Genomic DNA, 25,805 nt, shown 5'->3' with positions numbered 1-25,805 from the left:
TGGCTTATTTCCACAGCCTTGGCACCGTGCCCTGCCCATGGTATGTGCTCAATAAATGTTGAATAAACTGGATATTCGGATGTTGGATAAACAAGCAGAGCGGCTTCTGCTGACGCCAGACCGTGTCTGTCCCCTTGAACTCAGGGAACTTGGGACATGTAGCTGACTCATGTCCACGTGTCTGTCGTCGTTTGCTGCCAGGGAAACGGGATGGGAAGAGAGGAGAGTGCGGGGTGGACACCGTCCCATCCCTCCAGAAAGACCCAAATCACAGAACGACAGTGCTGACGCAGACCTAGACCACAAAGTTCAGCCCTATCATTATACAGAGAAGGAAACTGAGGCCAGGGAGTGGGAAAGCCTTGAAAGCCCACAACTAAATTGCAATAACTGTATCGGCTTAGAGTCTTAGGTTGTTGTTGTTGTTGTTGTGGGGTTTTTTGTTTTTTGTTTTTTCTAATTACCAAAGCAATACATGTTCAGCGCTTAGCTTGGGGTTTTTTTCCCCTATAATCTTTCTGCATTTTTATCTGAACATGGTTTTGAGCTTCTATTTTTCCTTTAGTGGCCACACTTTGGATGCAGCGCTGCAAGCTGGCGCAGGTTCTTTTTTGGACGTCCGTGACTAACGTGCGGGTGGCTAGCTAGGCGGGGGGGGGGGGGGGGGGGGGGTGGGGGGGGGTAGTGGCTTTCCCGGGACGGCGTGGCTGGTGGCTGTTAGCAAAGCGCCTCGCTGAAGGATGTCCGCAGTGGAGTGCCTGCTGCAAAAGCCCTTCAGAGTTGCCATGACAACTGTGTTGCGGCCTCTAATTTCCAGCATCTGTGCAAGGATCAGGGTGAGACCCCTGCAGGGGCCCCAGAGGTTAAGGCCCTGGGAGGAAGCCCCTCCCCAGGCTGAGGCAGTGCAGCCTGTGCCCCGGGCCTGGTCCGAAAGCGGGGCCAAGACAGGTGGGCCCAGGGGACACTGTTGACCCAGGCGGCCCACACTGGGGACAGATGCAGCGGACAGAACCACATTCCAGTCCCGGCTCAGGCACAGACTCCTGAGGTGACCGTGGGCAGGTCCCCACCCCTGAGCATCGTTTTCTCCACCTAAGAAGCGAGATGGTCAGACCGGTCCCCGATGATGTCCAGTGGCTCCTCCGGCGTGCAGGTGCCCAGTGCCTCTGCGCAGTAGCTCCCTCGCATCCTGGAGAGGCAGGTCCTGCTGCTTGGGGAGGTGGCCTCACTGCCCCCGGAGGAGACCGCCCTCGTGCACCTGTTCACTGCCCCGGACTCTGCTCACCTGCGGCCGCTGGCGGGAGGGGAGCATCCCGGAGGCAGGTGCCCCCCCCCCCCCCGTCCCCAGCAGCTGCCCACCGCGGTGGCACAGACAGCGGACGGCAGACGGCGGGGCCGGACCATCCTCACCCTCTGCGGATGCGGACTCGGGAACTACCCCGGCCACTCGCACAGCAAACACCCGGCTGCCGGGGTGCCGGCTGGTTCTTTTGGAGGGACACGTGGCTCTTGATCCGGGGCTGTGAGTTCAAGCCCCACATGGGCTGAGATTATAGGAAGGAAGGGAAAGAGAAAGACTTTTTTAAAAAATTTATTTATTTATTCATTAGAGACATAGAGATACAGAGAGAGAGGCAGAGACACAGGCCGAGGGAGAAGGAGGCTCCACGCAGGGAACCCGACGCGGGACTCGACCCTGGGACCCCGGGGTCACGCCCTGGGCTGAAGGCAGATGCTCAACCGCTGAGCCCCCCGGGCGGCCCAGAAAGAAAGCCTGGAGGCAAAACAAAGGTCCAGCCTCTTGAAATGGAAGCAGGGAGGTGCCTTCCTCCCTCTGCCTGAGGACGGGGCTGTTGGGACGTCAGCAGTACCCGGAGGATGAAGAAACCACCTGGGCAGAGGCGCAAGGTGAGTGGGCGGCCTGCAGTGACCCCACTGTGTCTACGCCCCGGCATCGCGTCCCTTGCCTCTCCGTGAGCCACCTGCCCCTTAGCCTCTTCACCTTCCCGGCTCCTCCACTTAAAATTCATTCATTCAGCAAATGCTCCCTGAGCACCCCCTGTTCTGGGTGCTGGGGATTCAGTAGTAAATGAGCACACACCCTACTGCCGGGGAGCTCTCCCTTCTAATGGAGGAGATACTTAATGAGCAATCATCTCTACTGCACAGAGGGCGGGACGTACCGCGAAGACGGGTAAAGCAGACAGGAGAGGAATGTGGGCAGAGTGTGCTCTTGAAGGAGTGTGCTTCCCATGGTCCGGGAGACCTTGCCAGTGAGGTGGCGGCCGAGCAGGCCTGATGTGAGGGGACAAGCCATGGGACACCTGAGGCATGAGCGCCCCTGGCTCAGGAAAGGCCCAGAGGTGGGGGTGTGCTTGGGGTGTTGGAAGAACCAAGTCGGTGTGGCCTGGGGGGTGGAAGCGGGAGGCAGCAGGAGGCAGAGTATGGAGCCTCCAACGCCATCGGCCCCGGGCTGCGATGGAAAGGCAGTGAGCGGGGAGGGCCGCATCTGCTGTGTGGAGGGCAGGTCGGAGGCAGGGGAGGCAGGTGGGGGGCAGGTGGAGGGCGGGGGGGGGCAGGTGGGGGGCAGGGGCAGCCCAGCGGAGTGAGGACCAGCGCTCGGTCCAGGATGGGAGAGGTGATGGGAAGTCAGGGGTGTGCCTGGAGGGCAGAGCTGGGTGTGGGCCTGTAGGGGGTCTAGGAGTTCTCTAAGGCTTTTTGGCCTGAGCAGCTGGAAGGATGGAAGGGTCAATATCCCAGAAGAGAAAGGCGGAGGTGGGTCAGGTGAGACGTGGGGGGGATGGAGAGGTCTGGGATGCAGTCGGGCCCACGAGTCTGGAATTAAGGCAAGTGCTTGAGGATGAAGATGTATTTGTGGGTCACTGGCGAGTCGACCTGCCCTGTCCGACCTAGAAGCCACCAGCCTGGAGTCACACGATCCACATTACGAGTGACCAGACGTGGCCGGGGCCGCGACACAGGATAGCGGACAGTACACTGCCGTTGTCACAGGAAGTGCCGTAGACCAGGCTTACAGGCCTCAAGATTGGGTGAAATTCCCAGAGGCATGGACCCCAAAAAGTGCATTTATTAGATGGGGAGAGGAGTCTGCAAATGCAGGAGGGAGCAGATTCCCACCTACGAGGAAGGAAAGTGTGCCGGGGGGTGGGGGTGGGGGGTTCACCAGGTGCCCAGGAGGCTGAGGCCTGAGAAGTAGCGGGGGGGGGGGGGGGGGGGGTTGCTAAGGAGGGCGTTGATGAACTCAGCAAGAGCCGTTTTGAGGAAGTGGAGGGAAAGTGAAGTAGATTTAAAAGGACAGAATGAGGAGGACAGAATTAGAGGCCGCACACGTGCACATATTTTCAAATGAATGTGCTGGGAAGGAACAAAAAAAAAAGGGTATTCAGGAGAGGCCGGCGGTGGTAAGGGATGTTTTTAGGACGGGAGGTATCGGGGGTGTGAGGAGAGAGGAAAAGGTGTCAAGCAGTCACCTGGGAAAGAGGGTGATGGGATTAGGGCTGGAAGTAGGGTTGCTGGGCCGCCCCAAGCATCTGCTTGGAGCCTTTTGTTCTTGGCGGATCCAGCTCTTAGGGTTAACCCTGTTGGCCTCTGTGTGGTCGCAGGTGCAGTTGTTCCTTCTTGGAGGGTCCTCTCCACTCCCTACGGGCTCACCTTCCCAATGAACCCGTGGTCCTACAAAGCACGGCCTGGGAATCCCCTCCGGCACCCCTCTCCCGTTCTTCTCAGCCCTCTCCTAGAACCCGATCATGTCACCTTGTCACTATTCGCTTGCAGGACTGTTGCTCTAAGGCTGGGGTCAGCAGACACTTGCTGTAAAAGACCAGGGAGGAAACATTCTAGGCTTCGCGGGCCATACGGTGCCCGTCACACACCCGTGTGCCACTGTGGCACAAAGGCAGCCGGACGGCACATAGGAGAGTAAGCCCGGCCACGGTCTAATAAAATTCCATTTACAAAAACAGTCAGTGGCTGGATTTGGCCCACAGGCCTTCGTTTGCAACCCCTGCTCAAGGAGCCGCGTCCCCATTATCCCTATAGCCAAGGTGCGGACGGCACAGACGCTTCTCACGTATTTGTCAGCGGCTGGTCTTGCCGGTCGCACCGGGGAGGCATGAGCCCTGGGTGCTCAGGGAGATCGAGGAGGCCTCACCCGAGCTGAGCGTCCACCCATCTAGATACTCGGGCCCGGCCCGTGGGACCAGCCTCTTGACAACAGGCCCTCTGTGTCTGCCTGTATTTATACTGACCCTGTGTCACCCCCCTGCCCCGAATCCCCACAGGTGAGAATAATCATCAGGGACCTGCCGTGTACAGGACACGATGGGACAATTAGAAACCCTCCCATTACCGCAGCACAGTCTGTGCATCCCCCTGCCGGGCCATGCCGCACCCAGAGTGACCTCCCCCTTAAAGCTTTCCTTGACCACCCCAACCCGTGTGACTCCCCCCTTCTTTCCCCTTCTTCGTAGGGCTGCGGTTCTCCCCCAGGGGGGTTCCCTGTGGCTGTGATTCTCCTGACCGCAGCGTAAACTAGCAAGGACCGCGGAGCCCGCTTTGGTCTCTTCAAGGTCACCCCTGTGCAAAGTATCAGCCACGTATGCGACTTAAAATTTCTAGGAGCACAGTTAGAAACGTAAAAGAGAAACTGATGGGACTGATTTTAACATATTTTATTTAACCAGTAATATCTAGAATATCATTTCAACCGGTGATATAAAGAATTAGTTTACTCGTAGTCGGTTTTCAACGTCCAGCGTACCCTTTCCTAGCGACGTGTGACCGGAGGCCCGCGCCCTGGAGTCTGCAGCTCACGGGGGGCGCGTGGAGAATGTCTGAGGGACCGCGCTGCGTCCTCCTGCTGAAGCAGGGCTAGTCCTCGTGGCAGCCTGTTACCCCCATTTCCTAGGTGAGGAAACTGAGACTGAAGAGGTTGCCTGTGCCCAGCTGGTATGCTGCAAAGCTCAAGTTTGAACCTAGGTCTGAGTCCAAAGCCCTTCTTTAAAATAGAATATTTAAGCTGGAAGTTTTTTTTAAAGATTTATTTATTTATTCATGATAGACATAGAGAGAGAGAGAGGCAGAGACACAGGAGGAGGGAGAAGCAGGCTCCATGCAGGGAGCCTGATGTGGGACTCAATCCCGGGTCTCCAGGGTCACGCCCTGGGCCAAAGGCAGGTGCCAAACTGCTGAGCCACCCAGGGACCCCTGAGCTGGAAGTTTTTTTTAAAAGACTCTTCAAATCCCTCAAAAGAGGAAAGTTGGGGAGGAAGGGCCCCTGGGTGGTGCAGTCAGTTAAGTCTCCAATCCTTGGTTTTAGCTCAGGTCATGACCTCAGGGTCCTGGGATCGAGCCTCACCTTGGGCTCTGTGCTTGGCGTGGAGTCCACTTGAGATTCTCTCTCTCCTTCTACCGCTGTCTCTCCTGCTCCTCTCTCTCTCTCTCTCTCTCTCTCAAATAAATAAAATAAAAAAAAAAAAAAAAAGGAAGTCGAGACTAGAACCTGCATTGTTAGTTTCCACTGCGTAACTCCTGTTTCGTGTCCTTCTGTTGTGGAAGTGATCAGCCCAAAGAAACCAAAGGCCTCTGCGGGCCCAGCCAGTCGCCACCTCCCAGGGAACTCCCAGCAGCCGCCCTCCTGGCACAGTCAGAAAGTGAAACAGATTGAGAAGCTTAGAACCGAAAGGGAATGTAAAGATCATGCATCCCAACACTTTTCAAACTGTGGTGTCCTGCGGATCTCCTGGGAAGCTTAAGATACGGATCTCGGATTCATCAGGTCTGGGACAAGGTGAGAATCTGCATTCCTCATAAGCCCTCAGGTGGTACCAACGCTGTGCCTGGTCCAGGGACCACACTCTGGGAGGAACAGATCTAATCCATCCCGATATGTAGAGGCCTTTGCTGTAGGCGAGGAAGCTAAGGGGGACGGATCACAATCAAAATCGTGAGACGAGTCTCCGTCCGAGACAGTAACTCTACTGACCTGCTGGATTCTGGGGCACTCACCGCAGATTCTCTCTGTTAACATCCTCCTCCAAGTAGACTGTTGGAAGCAAGACTATGTCTTAGTCTTCTGTGTGTCTCCCTCGGAGTCTCACCTGAGGGCCACCAGAGCTGCGGGAAGCACATTTACCTGGGGCTGGGCCAGCTGGGAGGGTCTTTGCACCAGGTGCTCCTGGGAGCAGAGGCAGAGTGGGGTAGACCCCAAGCTGGAACTAAAAGACCTCAGCAGGTAGCAGACCTGAAGGGCAAGGGGAGGATGGGGGTGGGAAAGCTGTAGTGTGGGAGTGGCAGTGAGTCCCCCGGGTCACGTTGAGCCATCCTGCACTCAGTCCATGGGTGAGAGAGAACGCCGTGGGCTCCTGTCCTTATGTGGGCCCAGGGCGGTGCCAGAGACAGTGAGGCTGCTTTGCAAGCAAGGAGCCGTGCCCAGCACCGCATTCCTCCAAGGGCTCTAACATTTGTTGAACAAATGCACGAATGAAGGTCAAAAAAGACGCGGCAGTAATAATTAAATGAATTGAAAGACTCCACGTGCTTAACAGTGATTACACACTTCCTGGCACACTTCAGAAGTGGCAATAGCAAGTTTTTCTATTTTGATTTGAAAGTCAGTTACTCGTTTGAGGCCGGTGAGTTGAGCACACACACAGAGCCAAGGATAAGCCCACAGGCCTGGGTGCCAAACAGACTTGCCCGGTAAATGCTGGAGGTCTCAGATGGCCCAGTGTGTCTGTCGGCTGTGGTGCTTATCTTCCCAAAGGTAAAAACAAAAAAAAAACAAAACAAAACAAAAACATAATGAAAAGACAAGCCACAAACTCCCCACTGTCCTCAAGAAGCAAGATATTGCAAAACACATATCTGATAGAGGACTTGTGTTCAAATTATACAATTTGAAAGACGATTATACAAAGATTGTCTTATAATAATTATAATAATCATACAAATTATTGTCTTAAAAACGCAATAATAAAACAACTCAATTAAAAAGTGGGCAAATATCTCACCAAAGGAGTCACACAGATGTCAAATAAGCATATGAAAAGACGCTACGCAAAAAAAAAAAAAAAAAAAAAAAAAAAACTGCTACACGTCATAATGTCATGAAGGAATCGCAAAATAACGAGACACCACTACACACCTAAGAGAATGGAAAAATCCCAGAAAACTGATGACACCAAACCCGGGTGAAGATGCAGAGCAGCAGGAATTCTCACTCTTTGTGGGAATGCAGAATGGTATGGTCCACGGGACTCGATCCTGGGACTCCAGGACCACACCCTGGGCCGAAGGCAGCGTTAAACCGCTGAGCCACCCGGGCTGCCCTGGGCATAGTTTTAAAACCTGCTTTTTCTAATTTATGGTGGACATGTTTCCCTGTCAGTCACTATATCTACATGTTTGTTGCCAGTGGTTTTTGTTTTCATTTTACCAGTTTTTAAAATTATGAAATACACACAGAACATGAAATTTACCGTCATTTGACGTTCAGTACAATTACCCCGCCGCGCAACCATTACTGTTTGGTTCTAGAATATTTCATAAGCCAAAGGAAACCCCGTACCCATCAAGCAGTCACTCCCCATTCTTCTGTCCCTCCAGCCCCTGGAAACCACTAATTTGCTTTCTTTTTTTAATTTTATTTATTTATTTATTTGTTTGTTTGTCTATTTATTTATTTTTATGAATTTGCTTTCTGAAGCAAATAATAATTTGCCAATAAAGCCACTATTAAATAGAGATTTATCTGTTCTGGATATTTCCTATAAATGGAAAAATCATACACTACGTGGCCTTTTGTAGCTGGCTTTCACTTAGCACAGTGTTTTCAAGTTCTAGCGGATCTAGATTTTTATTTTTTAATGGAAATGTCCTTTTTTAAAAATAAAAGATGCTTACGAACAAAAAGCACTGAGATTTGAGAACTCTCCCCAAGAATACTGCTTCCCTGTCGCCCCGGGTCTAACTGGCAGCAGTAATTGGGAAGTAATTGGGAAAAGAGCTCTCCGGACCTCTTAGGTGAGTGGTGGTTGATAGGAAATGATCGGTTTATGCCCTTATCCAGCATATTCTGTCGTCTCCCCTTCTTATCACCCGTCGTGAATGTTGGAAGATGCCTCAGATTCTCTAACCACTCTAGGATTTAGGACAGGCACATTTTCCAGACGTGGAAACAGGGCATCTAGATCAAAGCTGCAATCTCTCATCCAGTCGCCAGAGCTGGACCCGCAACACAGGCTCGCCTGCAGACCCGCCTTCTCCCGGGCTGCTCTCCGAAGGCCCCCGGGTCTTGCCTACGGGGCCAGGGCGGGGGGTGTCGCACGCACCCTCCCCTGGACATGCTGCCCAGCTTCTCGGGGCTGCTCCCAGCCCCTGCTTTGGCACTCTGCCCCTGGGCAGCCTTCCTAGGTGGCTTCTAGGCCGACATGCCCATAGGAGACCTATAACAATAGAGGGTACTTTCTATACCTGTGACCGTCCCACGTCCTTTGAATGGCGTTTCTAGATTTGGGGAAAACCCCAAATTAAGTCCACCATGTGAGGTAGTAGCCTCCCTCGGAGCCAGGAGGCAGCTGTATGAGCCGTCTCTGCCAGAGATGGGGCCGGGAGCCCGAGGATTGGACAGCAGGAGGACAGGATGTTTGGGTGGTGCCATGGCATCAGGGATACCCAGGAGCAGCGCCAGGGGCAGGTCGGTGATCCCAACCACGTCGTTTCGACGCTTGCTCTCTGGCTCAGCCAGGATTAAGTATCCTTTAGAAATCCCAAAATAAATAAATAAATAAATAAATAAATAAATAAATAAATAAATAATAAATAAATAAATAAAAAATAAAAATCCGTGCTCTGCTTAAACCATCGAGTTTAATTTTCGCTAAGAACCTTGGTGCCACCTTGTTGCTTAGCTGGTGGTGGAGGACAGGCTGCTCCCATCACTGCCCTGTGTCCTCACCTGCCCATCTCCCACTGCCTCAGCCACCCTGGGAGTCTGGCATGAATTTTTCTAGCCTTCTCTGCTACAGGCTGTTGGGAGCTGTTACCAGACCAGCTTGACCATCTGTTAGTATGTTCCCAATTGATGGTCTGGCATCTTTCTTTAGAAAATGTGAGCATCTACCATGTTTGTCCTTAACTTTAGGGCATCTACGCGACTCCAGGACCATAGGAAAGTCCCATTCATTCCTCACTCTGTCACACACATATTTTCTGCGTATTTTTCATAAATGGGGATTATCATGTATATTATTTTATAACCCACTTTTCTTATTTCATGTTATTAATTTAATGCCATTAATGTTATTTAACCCACTTTCCTTATTTAATGTTATTAGTTTAATGCCATTAATATTAATGGCAAACAACTTTCTGTATTAGAGTAGTTTTCACTGGTTTCCAGAGTTCATCCATTTATGTAATTTTTTTAAAGATTATTTATGTATGTATGTATGTATGTATGTATGTATTTATTTATTTATTTATTTATTTATGATAGACATAGAGAGAGAGAGGAACAGAGACACAGGCAGAGGGAGAAGCAGGTTCCATGCGAGGAGCCCGACGCAGGACTTGATCCCAGGACTTCAGGATCGCACCCTGGGCCGAAGGCGGGCGCTAAACTGCTGAGCCACCCAAGGATCCCCTAGAGTTCATCCATTTAAAAAAAAAAATTGTTCAATGTATAATTTGCAAACAATAAAAAGCACTCGTGTTGAATGCACCCTGCGACCAAAATCAAGGTCTGGAATGCTTCCATCATCCCGAGGTCCCTCGCTTGCCTCTGTGAGCGGCCCCTCCCCGCGCTCAGCTCCAGGCCACGTCCATCCTTTTCAGGATTTTGTTTATTTAACCAGGCTCCTCTGACACACGTTTACATTTCAGCTTCTGGTTTCCTGATTCCTGTATCAAGTATCTTGGGAGCGTCTGCTACGTGCGGGGACTTACGTAGGCGCGTGTGTGTATTTCGTAGCTTATGCCCCACAGCCGACCTCCTGCGAGTGCAGCTGCTGGGCTGAGACGTGCCCTATTACCTATTACCTATTACCGCGTGGCCCTTCAGCAACCTGCAGACTTGACCACCCTGTCGAAACTGCACGCGAGCGGCCTTTGCGCCTGCTCCGTCACCATTCCTGGAAGGTGGACGGGGGACGCCCTCGGTCCCCGGCGCTGCCCGCTCCCCCCAAGGAGCCCCTCTGGAGGAGGACCCTCAAGGGTGGCCCGGGCCTGCGGGGACGCCCGAGCGGGGCGACAGCATTGAGGACCTGGGCCCGAGGAACACTGCGGGACAGCCGAGGCCCGCTCAGCCGGGGACACTGGCCCATAAGGAGAAGGTTGCACGGCCCTGGGCGGCGCCCCCGAGAGGCCTCCTGGCTCCCCCGACGGCGTCGTCACCCTTCCGGGAGTCCCGGGGTGGCTGGTCGTGATCCTCGGGCTCCCTCCGGGTGCGATCGCCCCTTCGGGACTCGGGCGTCTGAGCTCCCTCTCCCTCCCCTTTGCTCTTCCAGGCATTCAGGGGCAGAGGCGTGACCGTGCAAGGCGCTCTGGGCTCCTTCTTCCCCAGACAGCCCGACCCTTAGCTTCCATTCATGTTTGTCCTCTTATGGCTTAAATGTTCCGCATTAACAGTAACGCCCCAGCCCCGTCTTCGGGGCTCGCGCTCGGCTAACAGTTCCCGGTGCAGGGACCCAGCGTGGCGCTGTGCAGCCTTTTCCATCCACGAGCTCTGGTTCCGCTGCCTGCGGTCCTTCTTCCTCCCGTCGATGGCGCTTACACACCGGCGTGTGGAGGACACGGCAAACACTCCTCGCCGGCTGTACTGCTTGGTCACGAACCGGGGCCAAGTGACACCCCGTGACAGTGCCCGAGCTTGGGCCAGCCGCGTCCTCCCAGGGGCGACACTGGGCTCTCAGCTCCGACTAAGGGAATTTCCAGGTTCCCGTCCCTGTCCCTGCAGCCTGCTCTGCGCTAAGAACCTTGGGACTGTTCGGTTGCGCTCTCCGAGCCTGAATGTCAACCGCGGTGACAGAGTCCGTATTCCCTTCTGAGCTGAGGACAGAGAAGGAAGGACCTCGGAGGCTGGAGGAGTGGACGCAGGCCCGGAGCCTCTGGAGGTGACGGAGGATTTTCCGAGCGCAGACAAGCTGGGGTGGCGGTCGGTGCGCAGAGAACCGGCGGGAGAGGAGGGACTGGAACGGGCGGAGGCCTAGGGGTGCTTGTAATTAGGGAGACCCCGACTGTGGTTCTTGAAGGAGGGACGTAAAGGTAAAGCCAAGAGGGGCTGGGAACGCTGCTCAGGCCGGGCTTTCGCAGGTGGCCCGTCACCCGGACGGCAGCGCCACTCCAGGTCCTGGCTTCCCCGCTCGGGGTCACCTGAGTGGCCCAGGAATGGCCTTTCAGACAAGCTCTTCGGGTGGTTCTCCGGCCCGAGGCAGCCACGGCCCCGGTGGACACCACTGGCCTCGGCCGGAGGCTGCCGCTGTCTCGGGACTCCCGCCCCGGGCGAGGTCGGCGTCCAGCAGGGCAGGGCAGGCCGCAGCTTCCACGTGCAGAACCGCCGCCCCTTCGGTGTGCAGCCCTCGCCACCTTCCCCCTGCCCTACTCTGGCCACACCTTCGCTCATTGCCGCCCGGCACCTGTCGCCTCCAGTCGTCATCCATGTGCTGCTGCCCTGGAACCTGTGATCCGGTAAGATTGGACACTGAGAGCGCGGGCGGCCGAGACCGTGCCGCATCCCAGCGCCGGGCACCAAGCTTCGGACTCTCGGGATCTCCACAGATGCCTGTTATCTGAGGGGTCCTGACTATGTCAAGGCATGGAGGCGCCTTGGCTTGCATTTGCTCCAGTCTCTACCCTTTTAAAATAAACAGTGTTGAGCAGCCCCGGTGGCTCAGCGGGTTAGCGCCGCCTTGGGCCGGGGTGTGATCCTGGGGACCCGGGATCGAGTCCCGTGTCGGGCTCCCTGCAAGGAGCCTGCTTCTCCCTCTGCCTGTGTCTCTGCCTCTCTGTGTGTGTGTCTCTCATGAATAAATAAAATTTGTTTTTTAATATAAAATAATAGAATAGAATAGAATAGAATAGAATAGAATAGAATAGAATAGAATAGTGTTGTTTAGGGATCCCTGGGTGGCGCAGCGGTTTGGCGCCTGCCTTTGGCCCAGGGCGCGATCCTGGAGACCCGGGATCAAATCCCACGTCGGGCTCCCGGTGCATGGAGCCTGCTTCTCCCTTTGCCTGTGTCTCTGCCTCTCTGTGTGTGTGTCTCTCATGAATAAATAAAATTTGTTAATATAAAATAAAATAAAATAAAATAAAATAAAATAAAATAGAATAGAATAGAATAGAATAGAGTTGTTTAGAGGGAAGTGAGATCTTCCCAGCATCCCAGGAGATGTACGTGGAGCACCTCTGCAGAGCGGCGTCATACGGAGAGATAGCTGGAAGTGGGGAGGCTTCCAGAAAGACCTGGGTTCTCCAAAGTGAGGTATCACTTCCCGCTGAGTCCTGACCTAAACCAGAGCCCCGGCTTCGTGCCAGTGAGCACCGTGCCACGGGGGTGGTGTTCGAATGGGACACCGGCCCACATTTTGACCGCCGTCATTGTGCAAAGAACTGTGATTTGTGAAAGGAGACCTGACCTCCCTAGGAGTGAGGACAGGAGGGCACAGACTGCGGAGGGGACAACTTGAGGAGGTTCCGGTGCCACCTTCTGACAGTCTCTGGTAATACTCTGGGCCGTATCCTCTTTTTTTTTTTTTTTTAATAATAAATTTATTTTTTATTGTTGTTCAATTTGTCAACATACTGAATAACACCCAGTGCTCATCCCGTCAAGTGCCCCCCCCAGTGCCCGTCACCCAGTCACCCCCACCCCCGCCCCCCTCCCCTTCCACCACCCCTAGTTCGTTTCCCAGAGTTAGGAGTCTCCCATGTTCTGTCTCCCTTTCTGATATTTGCCACTTATTTTTTTTTAAGGGAATAAAGGGGAAAGGAGAAAAAATAAGTGGGCCATATCCTCTATACTGATACACTTAAGTTGTGAAAAAGAGAGTGATTCTTCCTTAAATTTTTCTCCTTTGATAATACACTTAGTTGGTCTCCTGTATCTACCTTAAGCTCGCCATGTGTTAACCCATCCTCGGCCAGCTTGTAAGCAGAAGCAGGGGGTGGGCCCCCGAGGGAACCGAGAACCAGGCATTTGATTGGCTCGCCTCGGATGGTTAGGGTTTATGGCACAAGGAGGAAAGTGGGGTTCTCGGGGGATTGACCGTTGCTAAAATGACACATAGGAACACTGTCACAGGATGGTCCCTAAGTCAACTATGTTGGGGCATAAAGATCTGTGTTAGTAGGTTTGCTCTCACCTTTGTCTCCTTGGGGAAGACGGTTTAATTAAGCAAGTTTTTGGACTTTCCTGGTTCACCGCCGCCCTCGACAGCTTGTGAAGGATTAAGACTCTTCCCTCAAAGAGTTGTGGTGGAGTGTGCATTATTATGTCCTTGGGAAAGCAATCTCGTTCTAACTATTGAATTTTTTTTTCTAACTATTGAAATTTTTGAAGATACACTCTTCAGCCCACTAATGTCACTACTGAGAATCCGTCCCATGCGATTGAAAATAAATACGAATTGAAATGCATGCGAGGATATTTACTGTAGCATTTTTCGCAGTGGCCTAAAAAAAAAAAAAATCAGAAACCGCCCATCAGTGAGCAAATTGTTAACTAAATTATGGCACATCTACACCATGCAATATTGTGCAGCCGTTAATTTTTTTTTTTTTTTTTTTTGTGCAGCCGTTAATTAAGGAATGAATTTGAGTTTTCTGGTTGACTTGGGAGAAGGGGTTTCTCTACCAGGTATTGAGTGAGAAAAGCAAAAAGTAGATAAGTATGAATGGTATATAGTTTTATTTTTTGATGATATAGTTTTAAATAAAACATACAACCATTTGTATAATTATATAAACACAAAGAACAGTAAGGAAAGATACATAGGGGTTTAATGGATTGTGTATGTGCACAAGCATCTGTCGGGGGAGGACAGCAGTAAGGCAGGGAATGAGGGGGAACAGGCACCACTAAAAACTTGGATTTCATGACAAGCAATTTATGCAAAGTCATACAGGTGCATGCGTGTAAATATATGAATTAAGAAATCAGAAAAACGTATAAATCGTTATCTCTTTACTGACCAGAAAAGATGCCCATCGTATATTGATAAGCGATACAAGCAAATTGCAGAGTTGGTTTTATTTTGCTAAACACAAACCCTCAAAAATTAGCCTATAGATGTGAGTACATGCTTGCAGGATCCTGAGCAAGAATTTCTACAGCAAGGTGTTAACATAGGGACCTCAGCTGAGAAGTGAAAGCTTAAGAGGGAGGATGGAGGGAAATTTCGTGCTTTAAAAACATACATTTTGCATTTTTACGTGTTGCAGTGGACATTTGTCTCTATTAGTGATATCACAGAATAAACTACCCTGAAAACTCGGTGGGCTGAAAAAAAACTAAACCTTTCATGGCTGAAGGAAGAGGGGATGGTGTCTGCCGATGCGAAGAATCATTAGTTACTTATATTTATAAAGAGGTTTACGGCTCTCAAAACACTCTTGTAATGTTCCATTATTCTCACCTTTTTTAAAAAAGATTTTTATTTATTTATTCATTCATAGAGACAGAGAGAGAGACAGACAGGCAGAGGGAGAAGCAGGCTCCATGCAGGGAGCCCGACGTGGGACTCGATTCCGGGTCTCCAGGATCACACCCCAGCTGCAGGTGGCGCTAAACCGCTGCGCTACCGGGGCTGCCCTATTCTCACCTTTTTGAATTTTAATTTCAGTCTCTGCATCTGTCCTATCAGTAGCCCCCAAATGTCTTGAGTGCTATAACTGCATCTCATTTATTCATCATGATAATGTTGATGCTTAGTATTGTTCCTGGAACTTGGAAGATGTTATTAGAGAACTGAATAATGATTTTTTTTTTTTTAAATTTAGCTCATGACTCTGGGTTGACACTTTAGGCTGGACACCGCTGGGTGGTTCTTCTGGTCTTGACGGAGCTCACTCACAGACTGAGGGGAGGCTGGCTGTTGGCTGGCCCCGACTGGGTCGACTGGGCACCCGGCAGCGGGCCAGCCCGGGTGTCTGTCGTCATAGTGATGTGCGAGAAAGGAGGCCATGAGCTGCTGCTCCCCGTGAGCACACCTCATGCTTGCTGATATATTAGGGTACAGCAGAGAAACAGAACCAATAGGATATATATATATATATATAAAGCTCAATATGGGATTCCTGGGTGGCTCGGTGGTTGAGCGCCTGCCTTTGGCTCATGGCATGATCCTGGGGTCTCAGGATCGGGTCCCACATCAGGCTCCCTGCATGGAGCCTGCTTCTCCCTCTGCCTGTGTCTCTGCCCCTCTGTGTCTCTCATGAATAAATAAATAAAATCTTTAAAAAAAAAAAAGCTCAATAAAGTAATTTCTCTTAAGGAACTGACTCACGTGATTACGGAAGCTGCAAAGTCTAGCCGGAGAGCTGGTCGTGTAGGGCTGAGTCTAACCCTGAGGGCTGCAGACTGATGTCCCAGCTCAAAGACAGCGAGGCAGAGAGAAAGAATCCTTTCTTCCTCAACCTTGTATTTTATTCAGGCCTTCAAATCATCAACGGATTGCACGCGGCCCACCCACATCGGGAGGGCTACCTACTTTACAAATGTTAATCTCATCCAAAACCCCTTCACAGGGGCACCTGGGCACCTTGGTTTCTGCTCAGGTAGTCTTGGGGTCATAGGACTGAGCCCTGTGTTGGGCTCCCTGCTGGGCACAGGTTCTGCTGGGGGTTCTGTTCCTCTCCCTCTGCCCCTTCCCCCCACTCTCTCTCTCTAAAATAAATAAAATCTTTAAAAAACAAAACACTTTCAGAGACATACCCAGAAATGTTTAAATATCCTTTTATGTGTCAAGGTGATGCATAGAAGTAGCTGTCACAGCCTCCAGTCTACGTGAACAAAGCAAGTCACATGGCCAAACGCAGCGACGGGGTAAAAGGGCAGTGAGAGTCAGGAGACCGTCTTGGTTCATTCAGGCTGCGGTAACGGTATCACGGACTGGGGGGCTTCAACCACAACCGGGGGGCTTGTCTCAGCTCTGGAGGCAGGATAGCCCAGGATTAAGGTGATGGCTCCATCTGGTATCTGGGGAGAGCTGTCTTCCTAGTTTGCAGTCAGCTGTGTCTCGAATCCTCACATGGCCATGTCCTAATAACCCCATTCGCAAAGGCTTCACCCCCATGACGTAGCCAAAGACCTACATCTTAGTACCATGACATCGGGGTTCGGATCCAACAGGGGACTCTTGAGGTGGAATGAGAACATTCAGCCCATAATAGAGGGGGCACTGGCATGGGGAGGGTAAGGAATGGGGGGTCACTTCTAGGTCACGCCATTTATGGTATAAATGAAAGTATTGAAGAGAGGGGACTTCTCCCCTCCATTTACCTAAGAAGGGTCACTGGCCTGGTGTCCTGTTGAGTTTGGCGGCAAAATTAATTTACATCTGAGTTCTTAACATATTTAGTCAACATCACATAAAGCAAAATATCGTTTTGGAGATGTGCAAAGCATGGTGCGTGTGCTTAAGATTAGCTCGATCCGGGTGCCTGCCTTCGGCCCAGGGTGTGATCCTGGAGTCCCCGGATCGAGTCCCATGTCGGGCTCCCTGCGTGGAGCCTGCTTCTCCTTCTGCCTCTGTCTCTGCCTCTCTCTCATGAATAAATAAATAAAATCTTTAAAAAAAAAAAAAAAGATTAGCTCCATCCTGGAGGCAGGGAAGGTAGGGGGTGAGGGAGGGGACAGACATTACAGCCCCAGCTCTGTCGGCACCTCCCAAAATCTTAGATAATAGAGTTTCCCAGAAGCTCTGCAGAATTCCAGGGGGAAAGGGCATCATGCCGGGGGTGCGGAGTGCCCGCTAGGTGGTCCGCTTCCCATCCAGGCCAGCCAGGAGTGAGGAGGCTGTGGGTGGATTCTTTGTCCCAGCAGCGACATGGCTCGTTCAATTCAAAGGAAAGCTTGTTCAAAAAAAAAGAAAAAGAAAAGAAAAAATACTGAGGGTGAATGATAAGACTGTGATGATGGTCCTCTTGATTCCCCTCTCGGACTACCCCAGTGATTTGGGATGATTAGGTCTAGTTTTGTGTCCTCTTACTTGCCGTTCTCCATACTCGAGGGCACGTAATTGCTGGGCTGCGTGACTCAGCGGAGAGGAGCCAACAGTAGACCGTCAGAGGCTCAGAGGCATCCAGAGGACGCCGTGGACACCAAGAGGGAGAGCCGGGGCCCTGCCCGTCATTTGGTAGCTTAGAATGTAGTCGTAGGCCGGAGGTTGGAGCCGGAGAAGGCCTGGGTACGTGACTGATTGTCTGCATTTTAGTTGCTCGTTAGGGGAGCAGGGCGTTAGCGGGTCAAGGCAACAAGGATGATCCTGGGTTGCTCCCCAGAACCTTGCTCCTGCAGCGCAAGGACCGACCTTCTCGTGCTGCGGGCGTGGAGCATCATGTCCACAGGGAGGCCGGTGTCGGTGGCTCCTCGCCAGCAACAGGCCCTACAGCGAGCTTCATGACGTCAAAAGGGAACCTCCCGCATGCAGTGCTTTCTAAGTAAAAGAGCCCTGGAGATCCAGGGAACGTAGTGAGCCGAGCCTCAGAACCCCTTAGAGGCGCCCGAGCCGGGCTCGGCGTCCAGCTGGTCACGCCTGCAGCAGCTCCTTCCCGCTTCTTACTTGCCGAGAGCACGGAGACTTGCTTCTGGAAACAATATGCGCAGCCCCGAGGGACGAATCATGATGGACGAGGCTCTCACGTCCCTCCTTACTCTTTGGGCCTGGTGCCCACCGTCCCAGGCTTCTCTGCCGCCACGTGCCCACGGGAACAGCTCTGCCCAAGGAGAGGTTGGCTTGAGGACTTGGAAAGAAAAGAAAATTCCTGCAGAATCAAAGATCAGAGCGTTGTGAGGAGAAGGACGTTGGTTCTTTCTTCTTGTTTGGGAGCTGGTGTGCAAGCCGGAGCTGCAGCAGCCATTCTGCAACCAGAGCACTGAGTGTGAGTAATGCATCACATGGACGACTGGGAAAGGATGAAACCAGCTGGAGTCCTTGGTAATATCCTAGAGCCCCTGCCCCCAGGCTTCTTGCTGCAGAAGATTTTTTTTTTTTAAGATTTTATTTATTTATTCATGAGAGATACAGAGACGCAGGCAGAGGGAGAAGCAGACTCCATGCAGGGAGCCCGACGTGGAACTCGATCCTGGGTCTCCAGGATCACACCCTGGGCCAAAGTCGGTGCTAAACCGCTGGGCCACCCGGGCTGCCCCTGCAGAAGACAATTAATAAAAGTCTTCACTGCCCAAGTTGCTGCTAGTCAGATATTCTGTTATGTGCAAAGGAAAGTATTCCCAACGGATACGCCGACTCCTCCAGCCTGGCCGGGGTGCATTCTGCTGACAGCCCCACCACAGCAGCTTTGCAGCCAGTCCGCCTCGAAATAGGGATAAAATGCCGTCTTTACTTCAAGTAGGTTCTGACTCAGATCAGAATGTGGTTTGAGGATCAGCAAACCAGTATCCCTGGGGAATTTGTTCAAACTATGGATTCTCAGGCTCCCACCTCAGACACACTGAGTTGCACAGGTTGCGGAGGGGGCCGTGTAGTTTTCCAGGTGATTCTGGTGCGATGGAAAGTTTGAGGACCGTTGGTATAATAGAGTCAAAAGGAGTGGTTGCAGGTCAGAAAAAAAAATACCTGGGGAATTTAAAAAAAGATTCTCGGGGACCCCTGGGTGGCTCAGCGGTTTGGTGCCTGCCTTCAGCCCAGGGCGTGACCCTGGGGTCCTGGGATAGAGTCCCGCGTTGGGCTCCCTGCATGGAGCCTGCTTCTCCCTCTGCCTGTGTCTCTGCCTCTCTCTCTCTCTGTGTCTATCATAAATAAATAAATCTTTTAAAAAATTAAAAATAAAAATAAATTTAAAAAGATTCTCAAAAAAAACAAAAAAAATCAAAAAAAAATCAAAAATAAAATAAAATAAAATAAAATAAAATAAAATAAAATAAAATAAAAAGATTCTCAAGCTCCCCGTGCGGAGATCTGATTTAGCAGTCCTGCAGTATAGCCTACAAATGTGTACATCCCGAAAGGCCCAGGTGATTCTGAGCAGGCCAGGCTTGAAGCTGGGGGATGCGTGTGAAAGCAGGTTGCCGTGCAAAAGGGCCGTCACACACCTAAGAGGTGAGGAGTTGCTGCGGGCACCTGGGCCCAGGGGAACCACATTAGGGACGTTTTCACCTGGCGAGTGATTGATCTTAAAAGCCTTTTTCAGACTTAAAATTCCTAGGATACCAGCCTGAATTCTGATGCGGCTGGAACAACTGAAATTGGTGATTACAAAGACTAATGAGCAACAAGTAGAAGAACCTGGAATTTTACTAACGTCAAAAAAGCGGCCTCTACCCCCCACAGCCAGTCCCCATATGCAAAACAGGTTTTCTCTTCTGCTGTTACCAGGTTTTTGAGACATCAGGTTTGCACGTCAAATGTTCATTTATAGAGTGCTAGACTACACCTGCTTTGTGCCAGGCTTGTGTTTTGGGGGTTATTTTACTTGGAGAATATTATTTTTAAATAACATCTTCAGAGAGCTTGTTAGGGATCAAAACTACTGACGGAAGCAGCTACTCACGGTCCGTTCTCGGCCGATTTACCCTCTCTCCTGCCTCGTCTCTGCCTTGTCCTGGAGGTGGCAATCACTTCCCTCCGCCCCGTTGCTCAACTCCCGCTGAGTGAATTAAAACCCATGATGCTGTGGAAAATACCCCATTGATCGAGGTAGAAGATAACAGGATCCCGATTAATTAAATTTTGAAAATCAGTAAATAAAAGGAAGGGGTAAGCACTTATCCTCCCTTTCCTATGAGAACTGTACCTTGGGGTAATCAAATAGTTGAGGAGGAGGAGTGTGTCTTCATAGAAGCTGATAAATGGAGAAGGAATGATAAAATCATATGCCCCTGTTGCAAATTCTAACGGATTTATGGGTCCAGGAAGTGGTTGTCAATGGCTGTTAATGCTACTAAAAGAAGAACAAGACGTTATGTATCTGCTGATGAAAGTCACAACATTGCCTGTATAGTCTTGAAAAAAAAATAAAAAGGGGACACCCGGGCAGCTCAGTGGTTGAGTGTCTGCCTTCAGCTCAGGGCATGACCCCGGGGTCCTGAGATCGAGTCCCGCGTCGGGCTCCCTGCAGGGAGCCTGCTTCTCCCTCTGCCTGGGTCTCTGCCTCTCTCTCTGTGTCTCAGATAGATAAATAAATAAATAAATAAATAAATAAATAAATAAATAAATCCTTAAAAAAAACTTGAATCTGATTAAAGTCTATAGATAACTAAAAATTGCAGGAAAGGTAGAGAACAGGAACCGGGCAGACATGAAAGGGATACAGTTACCATAATCCAGGCTGGGAAACCTGGGACCACTGACCCAGGTTTTCCAATAAATTGCTTGGGGAAAATGAGATAGAGGGGGAAACCTACAGATTCATTGAGACTTAAGAATCGTAATAGCCAATCATAACATGTCGTCCTCACTTGGCACCTGATTCAACAAACCTTAAAAAAAAAAATTACAGGGGATCCCTGGGTGGCACAGCGGTTTGGCGCCTGCCTTTGGCCCAGGGCGCGATCCTGGAGACCCGGGATCGAATCCCACGTCGGGCTCCCGGCATGGAGCCTGCTTCTCCCTCTGCCTGTGTCTCTGCCTCTCTCTCTCTCTCTGTGTGACTATCATTAAAATAAATAAATAAATAAAAAATAAATAAAAATAAAAAAATAAAAAAAAGAATTACAGGATAATTGGGAAAATTTGAACAATGCCTGGGTATTTAATAACGTTAAAATATTGTGGTTAGATCTCTTAAAGGGAATCCTTATCCTTTCAGGTACATATTGGAACCTTTGCAGATGAATGACATCATCAAGAGGGGTGAGGGGCGGGCAGGGACATAGAGAAAACAAGACCATCCGTGAGTTGGCAACTGTTCCAGTTGGGAGATGGATAACTAGAAATTCATTTTATGATTCTCTGTAATTCTATATATTTGAAATTTCCCTTCCCAAAAAGTCAAAGAATTTTTAAAAATCAGTTTCATTTCTGTTTTCGTTTTATATTGGCGATCCTATATTATTAGTGCAATGGTTCGTGTTTATTACTTACACACTGACCAGTTTTTTTGTTTTGTTTTGTTTTTTTAAAGATTTTATTTATTTATTCATGAGAGACACAGAGAGAGAGAGAGGCAGAGACACAAGCGGAGGGAGGAGCGGGCTCCATGCAGGGAGCCCGAAGTGGGACTCGATCCCAGGACCCCGGGGTCACGCCCCGGGCCGGAGGCAGACGCTCGACCTCTGAGGCCCCCGGGCGCCCCGAGCCCTTCTAATTTTACAAAGTCCTCCATCTCTCTTCCAGTTGCTCTAAGACTTTCCCAAGATTTCCTCAAGGACCTTTAGCTTCAGCTGTCGCTTCTTAATTGCTCAGACCTTTAAGGAGCTTCCCAGTTTGCAGGGCCACCATCCATCCGACACCTCTTGCCCTGGGAGTGCTTTGCTCCTTTTACGTGACACGCCAACGCCCTTGTCTCTGCATTTCAAGTGCTTCTGCTTGCCCAGCTTGGGATTGAGGTTTCCCGGGAAAGGCAGTTTGCAGCAGAACAACGCAGCCTCTGCAGGGACCACCCCTCGGAGGAACCTCCCACCTAACTTGTAGGAAATCGCCCAGAACGGAGCTCCACGTCTGTGTCCTTTCTGCCAGCTTGTTTCTGCGTCTTAGGAGACCTCCAGGTGGTGCCATAGCCCCGGTTCACAGAAAAGGATGCTCCGTTTACCTAGTCCAGATTTTAAGAGGAAATCTTGCAAAGCCACATCCAAATGCCTTGGAACGTGCTCAGGTGCCACGGACGGTGCGATTTAAATCCATAAAATACTCGTGATGCTAAAAGCCGACACCACGTGTCAGGCACTATCCTAAGTGTCTCCCGTGCACCAACACGTTGAGTCCCATCACGGTTCTTCTCTCGCGGGTGGAGAAACCGGGGACAAAGGAGCGACGTAACGAGCCCGGGGTGGCAAGGCTGACGGGGAGCCGGGCTGCGGGGGCCCCCGCGGTTCCTGGGATGCGGGCGCCGGGGCAGGAAATCTCCGGGCTCACTGCCGCACGGCCCTTTAGTGAAACGGCCGTAGACGAACAGTCCGAAAGCCCGCGGCCGGTCTGGCTCTCCTGTTATTTCATGCCACCAGCGAAGTCGTCTCGTCACCCTGGGCCGATTTACTCGTCCCTGAAAAGCAGAGAAGTCCCACCTCTGACCCACAGCGGGTCGTTGTAGGCATCTGTTCACCCCTGTCTTTGTTCAGACCTAACTTGGAAGGCAAAGTGCTGTACCGAAGAACGTTCTAAGGACTTCCGTCCTCAGATGAGTTTGGGAGGACTCTGGCTTGACACCCGAGGGTAATAAATCGCTTCCGTGCAATTATTTGTTTTCAAGGTACTGTGTCGTGCGTTGTAAGAACTCGCGCTTAGAAATGCCGACGGCGGGCCCCAAGACCGCTGCGCCCCAGTAGATGCCCAAGGACCCATGGCTCTGGCTGCGCCTCCCACCATGACCGGGCCGCAGTGAGTATCACCGGGGCTCCTCTCGGCCCCTCCGAGTCTCGGGTGCGACCAGCGGCCCCCGCCCGGCCCCGAGGGGCTCCGGGCCACTTTGTCCCTGGGCCTGTCGCCCCTGCCCTCTCTCCGACTTGACCACTGGGCTCATCTCGTGTTTCGGTTCATGACAGTGCGGGAGCTCTCCGGCCCAGAACCCTTGCTGTGACTCCTCCCCAAGACGAGGGTCCCCCACTTGGGCGGCCACGCCACCCTCCTCCTTCAGCGAGGGGCCGCGGGAGGCCGGGAAACCTCCAGAGCAAACGTCCGGCCGCGGCTAGGACGTGCTACGGCGATTCCACAAAGTGGGAATCGCGAGGAGATTTAGGAATCACGGGAGGGCTTCTGAGAGCAGGGGCGGAGGTCTCAAAGGAGGAGCCCTGTGGGTGCCCAAACCCGCGGTCCCGTGGGCGGCTTCCTCCCGCCGCACACGCCAGGCCGCGGCCCGCTGCTGCCCTCCGGCCCGACCCGCTCCCCCTGCCCCCCGCGGCTGCCTCGAGGCACCTGCCCTCTGCCCTGCGCCCTCGCCCTGCCCCGGGTGAGGCCCGCGGACCTACAGGAGGAACTGACCCCCTTGATCCCAACAAACCCCAGAACTGAACCCAGAAGTGAGGCTGGAGGGTCCTACTCTCCCCTCTGACAGAAGGAGCTCTGCAGGGCCACGGGGCAGAGGGGGGCGGAGAACGGGGCTTCCATGCCCCCCCCCAGGGGGACCTCGTGTCCTCCTGCCGAGATGACCACGCAACCGGAGGTGGTGCTGGGCTGCTGTGACCTTGAGGGGGAAACAGCACGGAAGGCAGGAGGGCAGAAGGACGTGTCCCCGCGCCCGGAGCCGCATCCTCTTAGTCTCAGAAACTCCCCCCCCGGCCCCGTGAAACCACCTTCTTCTCAGGCCGAGCTCCTCCAGCACCGTGTCTCCCACCATATCAGATGATAGGGTGACAATGGGTGGCCCTGACGAAGCCTCTGTTTCACCTCCTCGTGTTTCAACTGGAGAAACTGAGGCTTCTCCGTGTCCCTGTGCCCCAGTGACAAAGGAGGAGACCGAAAACTCTGCAGAAGTTTCACCAAGTGCCCCCATCCCCTACTGGCAGCCCTTAAAGGCGGGGAGATGTAGTAGGACCAGCTCACGTAGGAAGCGAGTAGCACCCGGCTTGGTCAGCTAAGCGTCTGACTCTTGGGCCTCGGCTCAGGTCATGGTGTCAGGGTCCTGGGGTCGAGCCCCGCTTGGAGCTCCTGCTCAGCGGCAGTCGGCTTCCCCTCCCCTCTGCCCTCTCCCACGCTCACTTGCTCTAAAATAAATAAGCCAATCCTTAAAAAAAAAAAAAAAGAATATATTACTCCAATATAAAGTCTAGGGGCCCCAATCCTACGAGGTATTTCCACCAGAGTCTTCCACCCGCCTCATAAGGATCCCACCCCGTAGCTCCTGTTTGCAGATCTGCCTCCTGCCTGCGCTGTCCCGACCGGCAGGGGACACCAGGCTGCAGGCCGGCCCCTCGGGCTCCCCGCGCCCCCCGCCGGCGCAGCACGGATCCTGATGCCCCTTCCTCCCTCGAGGCACAGAGACCTGCTTTGTCCCTGGGGACTGACTGCCCTGTGGTCCTCGTCCCCAACGCAGGCCTGCCATAGAAGGAGGAATTTCCGAGGTCGAGATCATCTCCCAACAAGTAGACGAGGACACCAAGAGCATTGCTCCCGTGCAGCTACTGAACTTTGCCTCTCGTGACCTGCCCCTGGCTGCCGTCGACCTCTCCACGGCGGGCTCGCAGCTCCTGTCAAATCTGGACGAGGATTACCAAAGAGAAGGGTAGGTGCCAGGACGGTTGAGTAGCCGAGGAGGCCTTTGCGTCACCCCCCCGCCCCGGGGTTTCCGTGGGCACCTCCAGGGAGGCAGCACAGGGATTGCAGATCAGGAGCTCACAGCAGCCACCCAGGCGTCGCTTCCCCGGGAAGACAGTCCGGGCACTGCTGGTGCCGCTAGACAGCCTCTGACGTGACCTTTGCTTGGGACTCAGGGATTCATGAAATGGTTTTAGGACCGAATTGCTCCTTAGTGGCCCTTCCAGCCTCCTCTCTGTGCACCGGAGAGTCGGTGCACCCCCTCCCCTGCCCCCGCCCATTGCTCTTAGAGAATCATGAGCGTAGGCCGGGACCCTCGGAGCCCTGTCTGGGCCACTCTCCTTTCTCAGGTTGTCTGCGCGGATTTTGGAACGTGCTGGCTGCTTTGAGTGTAAAAACGAAGGCTCGTTGGGTCACCTTAGAAGCAGATGAGCAGGCTCAGCTACAGTTAGATTTTGCAGAGCTCGGATTTCCTGTGCTTGTTTCCCGAAGGGGCCCTCCCGCTTCCCGGGGGAACCTTCCCAGCAATTGTGACACCCCGCAGCTTTTGCCAAAACTGCACCTGACAGGCTTTCGCTGGAAATGAGACGTTCTCTAGGCATCGGGCGCGCGTAGTCGAGTCAGCAGGAGGGCACCGTGGGGAGAGGACGGGCAAGCAGCTGGGAGGGAGCGAAGGGCTGCAGGGCGGGGAGGACGCGGACCTGGGCGCCCAGCGGACCCGCAGGGCGGTCTCTGGATCCCCAGATCCTGGAGGCCCCAGGCCAGGGCTGGCTTCGCCCCCCGCCCCCTGCCGGCTCCGCGGGGGCAGAGGGAGGCCTGCTTCATCGTTCTGCTTGCTCCTGATTAGAGCCCTGCAAGCTCTCTTCTGATTAAGGAGAATACAGATGAGGCGCCTGCAAGGCAGAGAGGCTCTTGGTTTGATTGGAGTCTCCAGGTGGGCCCTGGACGGCTGCTCCTGTTGCGTAAATAGAGAGCAGCCAGGGAGGGGATCCGCCTGGCTGCCGGAGGTCTTGCTCAGGAGCTCCGGTGGAGGCCAGAGGGCTTCCTGGAGGAAGAGGAAGCGAAACGAAAGCACGCTGCGGAGGGGACAGGCCTCTCTTCACAAGGCTCCTCGGCTTTTGCTGCAGGCATTTCCTGGGGTTTTCCCAGAATTTCCTACCTGCCCTTTTCCGAAACGCCGCAAAACAGCACCATTGC

The 25,805-nt window shown here is 52.6% G+C and overlaps 1 protein-coding gene across 4 annotated transcripts in view; it reads left to right on the top strand.

Annotated features, from left to right (window-relative positions):
• The window catches only part of TMEM266 (transmembrane protein 266), a 93,112-nt gene that overhangs the window by 25,924 nt on the left and 41,383 nt on the right, over positions 1-25,805 (top strand). The window contains exons 2-5 of one of the 4 annotated variants that reach the window (XM_049104337.1): positions 1,611-1,908; positions 5,578-5,809; positions 22,609-22,736; positions 24,388-24,576. In XM_049104337.1, the coding sequence (XP_048960294.1) occupies positions 22,699-22,736; positions 24,388-24,576 (227 nt within the window). In that variant the 5' untranslated portion in view covers positions 1,611-1,908; positions 5,578-5,809; positions 22,609-22,698. The remainder of the gene's footprint in view (positions 1-1,610; positions 1,909-5,577; positions 5,810-22,608; positions 22,737-24,387; positions 24,577-25,805) is intronic. The other 3 variants (XM_049104338.1, XM_035708869.2, XM_025472078.3) reach the window with 3 other exon arrangements.

This window comes from Canis lupus, chromosome 30 (genome assembly GCF_003254725.2).
Source record: "Canis lupus dingo isolate Sandy chromosome 30, ASM325472v2, whole genome shotgun sequence".
Taxonomy (NCBI): Eukaryota; Metazoa; Chordata; class Mammalia; order Carnivora; family Canidae; genus Canis; species Canis lupus.
This window is presented reverse-complemented; position numbering and strand designations above follow the sequence as displayed.